At 36.0% G+C, this 13,604-nt stretch overlaps 1 protein-coding gene across 2 annotated transcripts in view; it reads right to left on the reverse strand.

Moving 5' to 3' along the window:
- Positions 1-346: 346 nt before the first annotated feature.
- Positions 347-13,604, reverse strand: part of LOC145298196 (uncharacterized) — a 40,098-nt gene continuing 26,840 nt past the window's right edge. For both annotated transcript variants that reach the window (XM_080144305.1, XM_080144306.1), the window contains one exon: positions 347-8,661. In XM_080144305.1, the coding sequence (XP_080000431.1) occupies positions 3,770-8,398 (4,629 nt within the window). In that variant the 5' untranslated portion in view covers positions 8,399-8,661 and the 3' untranslated portion in view covers positions 347-3,769. The remainder of the gene's footprint in view (positions 8,662-13,604) is intronic.

The raw sequence follows: 13,604 nt of genomic DNA on the forward strand, positions 1-13,604 counted from the left end.
TGCAACCAATTTTTACTTTTTGCATATCCAAAATAGTGATCGTTTATCTTTTTATTTTTTAATATAAAATTAATGTTGAAATGAGATTGTGCATTTATTTTTTTCCGCAAAATGATTTTACCATGATGCCCTTAGAGGCATATGCTGTAAAAAATATATATATAATTCCTATACTCTGAAATATTTTAAACATCAATGGAAGAATTTGTCAAAAAAAAAAAAAAAAAGAAAAAAAAGAAAAAATAAAGAAGACAAAAATTCAGAAATACTTTTCAAATATAAATAAAACAAAAATACGTAAAATTAAACCTTGGTTTTCACCTTAAATTGATATTACCAGGCAAATATTTGAAATAAATTTAACAATTTATTCACATAATATCATATTTTACAGTTAAATTAAAAATTGTCTTTATTTTCCCCAAAAGAAGAAATCTGCAAAATATGTTGAATGCAGTGGGAAGAGGAAGATTTAGCAGAGTCTTCCAAGGAAGTAGGGCTATTACATTTTAATTGTTTACTTTTTTTTGTATTAGAATCACCGGTTACCAAAGACAAGTGTAACTCGAGGATAAGAGTTAATGAGATCGAAATGATTGTGTCAGCGAAAAGATGAGGAGTACTATGGGCATACCAACATTGATCAATGATATAAACTGCATTTGATTACTTATGTAGACAGTCCAAAACAGCAAGTTGTTTATATTGGATTTAACGAAGGCCAAGTTGTAATCAGCAGGGAAGCAGTCTTGCAGTAACGTGTTCCACACTTGGGTTGTTGGTTGGTTGGTTGTTTTTGTTTTACGGTATATCAACCCTTTTCAGGTTATTTAATGCCATATCCAGTGATTTTGAAGAAAATTCTTTTAATAGAATATATATATATATATATATTTTTTTTTTTCAAATTGGTTTCTATTTAACCCATAGTTGGGACTCTAACAGGTACTACCACTCCAGGTCAGAATGGACCTGGTAGCTATGGTAATTAAGGGGTGGCTCCACAATCCCCAAAGCCCACAAGCTGGGGGCCTCACCATTGGATATAGTTTAAGGTCATATCCAGGACCATCCACATTTGGGAAGAAACTCTGTCCAGGTAAAACAAGAATTTGTTGGATTTGAAAGAAGAGTAAGTTGTAATCAGCAGGGAAGAATTCCAGCAGTAACGTGTTCCACTTTTCTTTGTATGTAGCATTAGACATCTTGTGCATATTTATGTATCATTTTATTTGTCAAGTTTATGTTTTTTGCCATTTCATCTGGCGGCATAAACCAAATGTGAAATGAACAGAAGTTAGAAGTCATTCAAAAATCGTCTAATCTCAGTATTAGATATGAAGCTGAATAATAATAATAATAATAATAATAATAATAGATCAGTGGTAAATGGCTGTTGTGATAACACGAATTTATTTGCAAAAGTTATTGAAACAGGTTGAGAGTACTGGAAATCTGGGGAGACCTCTTGTCAAGTGGACTCCAGGTTGTTTTCAACGAGAAATCCTTGATGATGGCTTGTGTGAAAACTCCTAGTGAGTAATAATAATACCAATAATAGAACAAAAGAAAAAATACTGAAAGCGAAAAATTATAAGTTAATTACCCCCCACTCAAAAATCGACACCAAATAGTTAAGAAAGGTCAAAGAGGATGGAAAGACCGGGGAGAGAAAGCACTAACCAGACCTTCAATGGATGAGTACAATGAAGACTGCAACCTTGGGAAGGCTTGTTGCCAACCAAATTCCAGTGAAGACTAAGTGTTGTTGCTGTCAAGAAGTCAATGGCAAGCGACTGTTGCGATAATGCAAATTCATTTGTAAAGGTTATGGATAGAAGTGTAGAGAACTGAAAATCTGAGGAAGCTTGCTGTTACCCAGAGTCCAGGGAACCTCATTAATTGTTATCAGTGATTAATCTCTGATGATTGCCCATGTGAGAAATCCTAGTGAGTACAAATAATAATAATAATAATGATGATGATAATAAAGCAACAGAAATAAAAGAAAATCGGAAAGGTATATCTTAGACGAACAAGGAATTTCTTCGAAACTAAACTATATAGTAGAAACCTAATAAAAAGTATAAATGCATGGGTTGTATGACTAATAAGAAACTTTGGACCATTTATAGACTGAACCAAAGAAAAACTAAGGCATCTCAACCAGAAGACCAGGAAACTTATGACCATGCACAATGCACTATATACCCAAACGAGCTGAAAAAGGATCGACAGAGGAAGAGTGCTAGTTTGTATAGGAGACAGTGTGGATGACACAAAAAAAAAGATTAGAAAAATGCATAACACAGAACTCAGCAAGGATAATTACTGCAACAAATGATACTGAAAAAATGAACAACACAGAAAACAGTCAAGAGATAAGACGAGATGGGAAGAGAAACAACTACACAGATGGTTCATAAGGATGACAAAAGATCAGATTCACGAAAACACATGGACATGGCTAAGAAAAGAACACCTAAACAAAGAAACTGATTCCCTACTAACAGTTGCATAAGATAACACAATTAGAACCAACTACATTAAAGCAAAGATCAACAAAACAAAGAAACAGCAAATGCAGACTGCGAACAAAGAAACAAAATAATAAACCACATAATAAGCGAATGCAGCAAACTAGCTCAAAAAGAATACAAGAACAGACACGATCAAGTGGGGGAGGCAGTATACTGGGAATTATGCAAACAACTGCATTTTGAACAACCAGAAAAATGGTGCAAGCATAAGCCGGCAGCAGTACTAGAAAATAAAAATCACAAAATCCTATGGGATATGGATGTACAAACAAATAAACTCATTCAAGCAAGAAGACCAGATGTTATAATAGTTAACAAGAACAAAAAATTATCCCAGATCATAGATTTTGCCATTTCAGCAGACCACAGAGTGAATATCAAGGAGATAGAGAAGGAGAGCAAATACACGGAACTGGCCAGAGAATTGAAAGGGAAGATGAAGAAAGTCAAGATAATACCTATAATAGTAGGAGCACTAGGAACAATACCTAAAAACTTTGAAAAAAGAATGGGAGAGATTGGAATCAGGGGGATGACTGAGAATATACAATGGGTAACAATATGGAAAACCCTTAAATGCAGAGACTAATACACATAAGCTACAAACGCTAACTGGACATATAGAAACTTCAACAAAAGTAAAACTATAAAACAAAAACAAAGAAGCACCACATGGAATAACCAAGACTGAAATTATAAGCCTCCCCCCCCCCAAAAAAAAAACTAGTGTCAGCATCAATTGGCACCACACTTAATAGTCATGGAGGGTCAAGGAGGATTGAACGACTGAGGAGCGAAAGCACTAACCAGACCTCCACTAGATGAGTGCAAAGAAAACTAGGACCATAGGGAGGCTTATTGCCACCCGAATTCCAGTGAAGATCAACAATTGTTGCTAGCGAGAAATCAATGCTAAATGGCTGTTGCAATAGCGCAAATTCATTTGCAAAGGTTATCGAAAGAGGTGGACAATATTGAAAATCTAGAGAAAATTGTTGTCATTAGACCTCCAGGGACCACAACAGTTGTTCTTGAAAAGAAATCTTTGATGATGGCCTGTGTGAAAACTCCTACTGAGTAGTAGTATTATTATTATTATTATTATTATTATTATTATTATTATTATTATTATTATTAATAATAATAATAATAATAATAATAATAATATTAATATTAATAATAATAATAATAATAATAGAGATCTCTAAAACTGCCGTGGTGTGCATTCCTCACATAAAACTACCATGAATTCGACTGAGATGTCCATAACAATCTGAATCTGACTTGAACGTTTCCATGCATCGCCAGCAAATATGAATGCCACACATCGAGCAAGCGACGTGCTGGCATCCACCATCCTTCTCAATCACTTTATTGCAATTTGGACATTGCCGGCGATTTTCAGGATCTTCTTGCATCCACTTCTGAATATCTTCCTCTGAGTTTTTACCGCTTTCAAACATTTTGCAGGTAAGACCAAAGTGGTAGTCAATGTGACATGTTGTACAGGTGGTCACCAGACACTGATAGCAAGTGTACGGATCACCAGTGGTCGTGATTTGATAGACAGTACAGCAGTCAGGTGTAATACAATAGCGATACTTATCGGAATTGTTATTCATAAAATTTGAAAGAGAACTGAAAATTAGCTTCTTCTGCGTAGTCATCGCCATTTTGTAAATATTTTCCAAATCTTTCCAACACATTTTCATATCGCATTCATCCTGTGAACATTCCAATGGAAAAGCTCTTTCTTTCAGTGCCAAATGTACCATTTGTTTAAAGCACTCCAGACAATAAGGATGGCCACAAGACTCAATTCGATAGAATGATTCCAATTTCACAGGACAAAAGCAGACAACACAATCAATTTCATCCTTATCCACCTCAGAGCTCAAACCTGTTATTTCGTATAAAAAACTATCCAATTTCTGTAGGTTTTCCTCAGAACCCCGGGCTTCTATAGTGTTGCGATACAGTTGAATTTGAATAAGGTTTAGTTCAGTTCTCAGTTTCTCCAAATCCACTCCGTAACGTAAGATCAACTCGCGTTTGAGGCCTTTCGGACGTCCATTATCATTAAGGTTAAATTTTTTGCTTGCTGTTGTGAACATCTGCTCAATGAAATGATTTACTTCTGACTTGAGTCTAGTTCGAACTGACTCAGTACCTTGCAATGTCAAAGTCATGAGACGATAATCAAGGAATACAGAAGAACCTGGAATTTTTTTTTCTAGATCTTCAAGGAAGAGTCGACCTTCTCTACTGAAAAGCACACGAGTTGCTATGATGACCCCAATCTCTATTTTATCCCCCATGATAATCTCGTTCAGGCAATTCTTAGCCCAATTTAGTTCCTCAGCTGAATTACTATTCAAAATTAAACAGTAATCCATGCGCAATTTCTTTATTTCCAATTCAAGCGCATCTCCCTTCTGAATTTTTAGCTGATTAATTTGGTTTGCAAGTTCATCCTTAAGAATGTCATGAAGCTTTGATTTGAGGATGATCTGACAGCTGAACCTTGGTGTAAATTTGATACTGTCTTCTCCCAAAAGTAGATACATGCTGTTTGAAGGGATAACTTGGTTGCTTGGAAATCTTACCCGGGCATTATAATAAAAATCTTTTGGTTTGATGTTTTTAAGCTCTACATCGTATAGATGAAAGTGTTTCTTTAACTGTTGGTCGAGTTTGTTTTTAACTTGGTTCTCTTCATCTGGGGAATAGTCTACATGTTTTCGCGGCAAGATTACCCGGACATCTCCAATTAAAGTAAAAGATGTTGTGATTTTCTTTTTAATTTCTTCTTCGGTCGTGCCTTTTGAAACCTTCGGCAAAAAGAGACTATTTTCTCTTTTCTTGTCTATCTTAATGGACAAATCTATATTATAAAGATTCCGTGATACGCTTAAGAAGTCTTCAATATCTGTAAACTCAATGAAGCCGATTCCCTTAATTGGTCTTCGTGTCCATGTTAGCTCACCAGAACACTTGGAAAAGTGGTTCACATGTGATTTGCAGGCAGCTGCAGTGATAGCATCATCCGAGGAAGTTGATGCTATACATTGCTTTGCCGAGTCTAATGTATCAAATGTAACGCACCCCCATCGGTTATTATTTCCCGAGGAATTGAAGGGTTTTAAAGAGACTATCTTCCCAAATTGTTCCAGTTTCTTTTGAACTGTCTCAATTTCAGTTGTTTCTGGGACATTTTTGACAATCACTGTACGTGATTCACTTGGCATGATGATGCCTTTCACACAACCTCCGCTCTGTATGACAACCTTAGGTGCTAGATTATCACTATCGATTTTAATCTCTTTAATCTCCTCTTGCTGTTTGTTGACAAGCCGCAAGATATTTTCCTCAACTAATTGCTTCACTTTGGCAGAAATATTCTCCTTGGAATATACTCTCAGTTCGGAATTACCTCTGGAGAAGTCAACATAGACAGATTGATCATTCACTTCTTGACGAATTTCTTTTTCCATCTGCTTTAAGCCGGTATATTTAGGCCTGACCAGGCATCGTCCAAAATTCTCTCCCAAACCTCTGTTCACAACGATTTTCAGTATTTGAGCTTCAACTTCAGCAATCTTCTTTGCGAGAAATGGGCTCAAATCCTCTAACCAAGCTTCCTCGACAGAGAGGACAGTAAAAGCAAAATCACGGGACGTACACAATAAATTTTGAAAAACAATTAAGTTTGGATTTAAACCTAGACTTTGAAGAGATGAAGATGGATGGACATAGACTTGTTTGTTCAGATTTAAAGCCAGGTAGCCTGCATGCGGATAGCCCAGGTAAATACAGGTGTTGTCCTTGAAGCACTTGAAGAGAATTTTTGCAATGGAGTCTGAATTGAAAGCTAGCTTCCACTGAAAATCCGCATTGCATTTCAGCTTAACTCTCAGTATTTCAAACACTTCTTTCATCTTCTCGCAAACTGACTTGAGGGTTTTTTCATTTATGGCATTGCTGAGACACCAGTTTTTCCGTGCAGTTTTAGATTGGTCAAGGTAGCCTTGAAGCACCAGGAGCAAAGAGATAATATCCCCGTGTTTGTCATGGAAGCGTGAATGCTTCTTCCTATTATTTTCCATCTCTTCATCATTTCTTCCTCGAAAAAAGACATTACCACTGAAGCTATTCAGGCAAGCTATGCTCACAGCTTCTATTGTCATCTTATGCTCCATTGCTTCGACAATGAAAAGACTCATTTGCGGCTCAAATGGCAACTCTGCAATCTGATTGCCAAGAGGTGTGATCTTTTTGTCTAAAATAGCTCCTATGTTTGTTAAGTAATTGACCGTATCAGACAGGGTGCTCGCTGGAGGAGCTTCAAGGAAATCGAACTGTGATGGATCAGCTCCCATTTGAAAAAGCTTCAGAGCTGCCTTTGCTGGATGAATCCGAAGAATTTCTGGCTTTGTGGATGCACACATGTTGTTGTAGTCATCCTCCATATATAGACGGAAGCATTTTCCCTCGGAAGTACGGCCGGCTCTTCCTTTTCTTTGATCAGCTGAACTACGGCTGATAAGTCGCACAGACAGCGTGTCTATCTTGCTGACTTCATCAAAGAAGACTTCTTTTGCATATCCTGTGTCAATTACATACTTTATATTGGGGATTGTGATTGAGGTCTCGGCACAGTTTGTGGCAAACACAATTTTTCTTTTACCTCTTGGTGCTGGTTCAAAAACCTTCTGCTGGTCGTCACTGTCTAACCGCCCATGCAATGATAGGCATACATAATCACTTCTATGTGATAAGGAATTGCTGAATTTAGCACTGCAGAGTTCTGTTTCCTTGGGAGTTGGTAAGAATACAAGAACGTCTCCTTCTTTTTCTTTTTTATGAACCTCAATAGCTTTTTCTATGGCATTATCTGCATAGTCACTTTTAGGATCTGTTAATTTCTTCCATATTACAGTGACAGGATATGTGCGACCAGGAACCTTTATCACATTACTATGTGGGAAATAAGCCTGGAAGAGGCCAGGATCAATAGTTGCTGACATAACGATGAGCCTGAGTTCTGGACGCTGGCCAAGGCATAACTTTATCATTGCAAGCAGAAGGTCTGTATAAATACTTCTCTCATGCACTTCGTCGACAATTAGGCATGAATATGCGGAAAGTTTTCTATCTTTTTGAAATTCACAAAACATCTCATAATCACTCATGAATATTATCCTTGTCTGCTGGCTCATTATTTTCTTGTAGCCTCCACGGAAGCCAATATCTTTCCCTAGGGTAGAACCCAATTCAGTGGCAACATATTTTGCTACGCTAAGTGCTGCAATCTTTCTCGGTTGGGTGCAGGCAATTAAACCATACTGGCTAAAGCCAGCCCCATCAAGGTACTGAACTAACTGTGTACTTTTCCCTGATCCTGTCTCTCCCATAAATATAGTTACTTGGTAATTTTCTACTGATTTCACAATGTCAAAGCGATGGCTATAGATTGGATGTGCAGTTCTAAGGCGCAAGCATTCAATTGCAAATTCTTTATCAATAGCTGGCACTATTGCTTTAAATCTGCTTAATGTTTTCAGACCATTTAGTCTTGATTCTAGGTTTTGAAAATGTATGCTGAATTGCGTTTGTTGAGAACTGAGTTCCTGTTCTTTATTAACAAACATTTCCATGTCCTTGCAGTTTTCTAAACAACCACTGAAAAACTGTTCTCTCAAACATTTCACTTTAAGCATGTGATCTTTGATGACTTCGTCTCTTCGGTCCTTCAATTTTTTCAGTTTTTCTTTGATCTGGAAGGCGAGCTGATGCTGTTCTTGTTGCTGATTGGATGGGATTAGAACATTTTTGTTTGTAATAGAATTTCGCTCCATGTTTTTGTTTCAAATTTTAGTTTTAGAAGCTTCCAAGATATCAGACGGGAATTGTAGAAGATTCCAGGATATTAGACAAGACTTTCAGAAATTTACAAGATATCAGTCATTAGCTTTAGAACTTTGCAAGATATCAAATGTGAGTCGTAGAAACTTTAAGGGATATCAGACTTGAATCATAGAAGTTTTTGAGATATCAAACGTGAGTTGTAGAAGCTTCCAAAATATCAAACATCAGTCGTAGAAGTTTCCAGGATATTTATCTGAAAGGATATAAACATTTTTATGAATAATGCTCAATGAAAGTTTCTTTTAAATATATTAAATTTAAATTTGCATGAATATAATAAAAGTGAACATACGATGTGTCTGGCTTGCTTAGTAGTATGAGATAGAGAGAGAGAGAGAGAGAGAGAGAGAGAGAGAGAGAGAGAGAGAGAGAGAGAGAGAGAGAGAGAAGGGCGCTTATGTTTGAGGTAATAATAGCATTGGCTTTATCTTCTTATCGATTAGTTTTGTCTTTTTCCTTATCGGTTAGTTTGTTTTCTTTTCCTTATCGATTAGTTTTGTCTATTTTTCTTAGTCATTAGTTTTGCCTTTTTATATTGTTTAATTTTTTGTCTTATATCTTAACAATTAGTTTTGTCTTTTTTTTTATTACTGATTAATTTTGTCTTTTTTTTACCGATTAGTTTTGTCTATTTTTCTTAGTGATTAGTTTTGTTTTTTATCAATTAGTTTTGTCTTCTTATCGATTAGTTTGTCTTATATCTTAATGAATAGTTTTGTCATCTTATTGATTAGTTCTGTTTTTTTTTCTTATCGATTAATTTTGTTTTTTTCTAATCAATTAGTTTTGTCTTTTTATAAATTACTTGTAGCGTTTTTCTTATGGTTAGCTTTGTTTTTTTCTTATTGATTAATTTTGGCTTTTTTCTTATCTATTAGATTTTTTTTTTCTTATTGATTAGTTTTGTCGGGTTTGTTTTACTATACACATAGGTTCGAAAAAGTTGTCAAAAACAAATGTAAAATGCTGCCCGCAAACAAGAAAAGATGGCTGCAATGTCTGAAGACTCGATAATCATTTCAAAATAAGAAATTAAACAAAATGGTGTTAGAAACCTACCCACTAAATGTCACTGTAACATTTATTGGGTGGGTTTCTAACACCACTTTGTTTTATTTCTTATTTTGAAGTGAATATCGAATCTTCAAAGACATCGCAACCATCTTTTTTTGTTCGCCAGCAACCTTCAACCTTACTTGTTTTTCGAACGGAATAAACATTTAACATTAAATAAAAACACTAAAAACTTATCCAGTTACGTAGAAAAAGTAACTTATCTTGCCTTTGATAATATTTATTTGTTATATATTTGTTTTTGACAACTTTTTCGAATCTTCGTGTATAGTAAAACAAATCCAGACAAAACTAACCGATCAGAAAAAAAGACAAAAGGGTTTGTTTTACTATACACTTCTTATCGATTAGTTTTGTCTTTTTCTTATCAATTAGTTTTGTCTTTTTCTTATCAATTAGTTTTGTCTTTTGCTTATATTAGTTTTGTCTTTTTCTTATCAATTAGTTTTGTCTTTTTTTTCTTATCAATTAGTTTTGTCTTTTTCTTATCAATTAGTTTTGTCTTTTTCTTATCAATTAGTTTTGCATTTTCTTATCAATTAGTTTTCTTTTTCTTATCAATTAGTTTTGCCTTTTTTTTCTTATCAATTAGTTTTCTTTTTCTTATCAATTAGTTTTGTCTTTTTTTTCTTATCAATTAGTTTTCTTTTTCTTATCAATTAGTTTTGTCTTTTTTTTCTTATCAATTAGTTTTCTTTTTCTTATCAATTAGTTTTGTCTTTTTTTTCTTATCAATTAGTTTTCTTTTTCTTATCAATTAGTTTTGTCTTTTTCTTATCAATTAGTTTTGTCTTTTTCTAATCAATTAGTTTTGTCTTTTTCTTATCAATTAGTTTTGTCTTTTTCTTATCAATTAGTTTTGTCTTTTTCTTATCAATTAGTTTTGCATTTTTTTTCTTATCAATTAGTTTTGTCTTTTTTTCTTATCAATTAGTTTTCTTTTTCTTATCAATTAGTTTTGCCTTTTTTTTCTTATCAATTAGTTTTCTTTTTCTTATCAATTAGTTTTGTCTTTTTCTTATCAATTAGTTTTGCCTTTTTTTTCTTATCAATTAGTTTTCATTTTCTTATCAATCAGTTTTCATTTTCGTATCAATTAGTTTAGTCCTTTTCTTATCAATTAGTTTTTTTTCTTATCAATTAGTTTTGTCTTTTTTCCTTATCGATTAGTTTTGTCTTTTTTTGTCCTTATCGATTAGTTTTGTTATTTTTTCTTTATTGATTAATCTTGTTTCCATGAGTTCAAATAGCGAAAAGGTATTAAACTGCAAATTAAATATATGACGGTATTATATATATATATATATATATATATATATACTAGCAAAGATACCCGTGCTTCGCACGGAGCTTTGTTGCGCACTCAGGTACCGATTTGGAGAAGCAATTTTGAGAAGTCTGCTGTAGCTGTGTTATCAGAGATATAGGCTCTCATATTAGTAGTCAGTCTCTTCACTATAACGTGCCTCCAGAGATAGGATTGTTTCAAACTTGCATTGACAATGTTAGCCCTTGTGCGATTTTTAACCACTGGGAGGATTTGACGGAAATCACCGCAAAATAAGGTTGGAATGCCACCCATGGGATTCTTGTTTCCTGTGATGTCTTGCAGTGTTCGGTCAATTGCTTCATAAGCACTCTTGTGCGTCATTGGAGCTTCGTCTACAATGATTGCAGAGGTGTCTCTAATTACATTTGCCAAGGCTGAGTTACCAGTAATTTTGCAAACTGGCTGATCCATTCGATGAGTATCCAAGGGTACTTTAAAAGTGCTGTGAAGAGTGCGGCCACCTTGTAGTAGAGTAGCAGCAATGCCACTGGATGCTGTTGCAAGCACAATCTTTCTCATGGATCTAATCTTTGCAAGGATCAAATTGATTACAAAAGTCTTGCCCGTACCACCTGGAGCATCAAGAAACATCATGTTTTTGTTCATTTCACCTTGTGCTTCCAACATTGCCATGAATGAATTGTAAACTTCTCTTTGAGAATCGGTCAGTTTTTCTTGCATATTTTCTGCTTGTAGGGAAAGTTCTTCAAGATTATAAGTAACTTCACGTTGATACTCTCTCGCGAGTCTTTCATCTCTCCCTTGCGTTGGTGCAGGTAATCCATAGCTTGCCAATGGTTGACCGCACATAAGGAGAACTTTTTCTTCAATTAGACAAAGAGTTTTATTGTAGATGTCCTCATTAAAATCTGCTTCTGGATTGTTAACTTCTTGCCTGTATCTGTGAAGAATGTCTTCAGATATTACATCACGAAAAGCCATCCAGATCTCAAGAGGATTTCTTGGCTCACAGGCTGTTAAAATTATCACAAATAGGCTTCGCAAATTTGAAGGTGATTGAGTGGCACTTGCCTCTCCTACTGCTTGATGCAAGTGATGGTCATTTTCTAGAAGGCCTCGAGCAAGGCACGCTGCTCTGTATGTTTCAAACACCTGACCATTGTATGCTCGCAAATTTTGAGAAAAAGTTGGACCAGCAACCTCATTGAGCAACAGGCGTAAGAAATAACACTCCCCTGCTTTTGGACTAATCGTGTAGATTCTCCCAATGCATGGTGCCTTCCATACATCATCATTTTCAGCACCTTCAACTTGTACCCCACGCATTCTTCTCATCCATTTCTTTGTCGATTTGTTCCAAGTGTAAAACTCAGGGACTTCTACGTATTTGAGACCCCTTGCAAAGTCATCCTCATGGCAGAGTTGAAAAAATGGTGTCAAAGTTGTGGCAGGCGGTGGACCTTGGGCTCGTTCCAGAGCAGTATCAGCTGAGAACATGACATTCTGCCCATTTTCAAGATGAACAGAAAGTTGTACAATTGGGGGGAAATGTTCATGGATGGGATGTTCCAATATCCTCCAGGCCGCCTCTGAACTGCCGACATACCTTGCATTCTGGAACTGCTGGATCTCATCCACAATGTGACTTTGTACTTGGCCTTGTTGGTTAGCTGCTCCATCAGTTCTTTGTAGTTCAAACACTGCTTGATCACATCCTTTATTCACGTATTTGAGGACATATTTGATGCTTTGGATCGAGCTGCAAATTTCTACGTTAATGTGAGCGTTGAACTGCTGAAGGAGGACCTTGTTGTACGGAACAATCCACTGGTTTGTTATTTCTTGATTAACATACCGACCATTTCTCTTCATCCTTATTGTACCAGTCTGGCTTCCATCTTCTGGTTTTCTTCGCCTGTACTTGGGGTAAGAGTCTTGGCCTTGCTCGGTACACTGAAGAAATTCTTTTGGGTATTTTTTGGAACATTTGTTGTCAATCGTACATGGACAATTTGGATTAAATGGTCCACAAGGTCCATGCACCATATGTGCCATCACTTTAGCATGAAGATCAGGATCTTCCTCTTTGTCAGGGATCTCTGCAGATATGCAGAGATCCATTTTTTCTGGTAGAAGTTTGTCCTCTGGGGCCTGCCAGGTGAGGATGTGTGCATGCGGCAGTCCTCTTTTTTGATATTCAATACTGTACAGGAAAGCCCTCAACCTGCCAAATCCTCCCTTTTTAATAAATTCAAGTAACTTTTTTAGCTTCTGCCTGAAAACCCTGGCAACAATATCTGGACGATCCTGAGGGTCTTGCCCTTGAAGACAATTTTCTGTAATTTCTGTCCACTTTGGATTTGTTGTGAACGTGATGAAGAGGTCGGCTCGGCCCATTCCCCGAACATATGCCATGGCATCACTTTGACGCTCAAACATGTATCGAGGGCCTCCTGTATAAGTTGCCGGAAGAACAACTCGTTGACCAAACTGTTCTGGATTCCCATCCTCCCTAAGAATTGAATCTCTCAAGTTGCTATAATTGTCAGCTCTCAGGGTCTGTTGCTCACGCCTCAGGAACTGTAAACGTTCTGTTTCAATCTTGCAGTACACATCCACCAGCCATTGTTGAAATAGCCTTCGGTACCAGAGAAAATAGTTTCCAGGCCGAGTCATTAAATGGTACGAATAAAATTGCTGTTGGGTAACTTTTCGCCCATTGGATGCCTTCATGTAGATGTTGTAAAATGGAGAACCATAGGGGTACATTA

Source organism: Euprymna scolopes, chromosome 2, assembly GCF_053919585.1.
Source record: "Euprymna scolopes isolate OS-2025 chromosome 2, ASM5391958v1, whole genome shotgun sequence".
NCBI classification, from domain to species: domain Eukaryota; kingdom Metazoa; phylum Mollusca; class Cephalopoda; order Sepiida; family Sepiolidae; genus Euprymna; species Euprymna scolopes.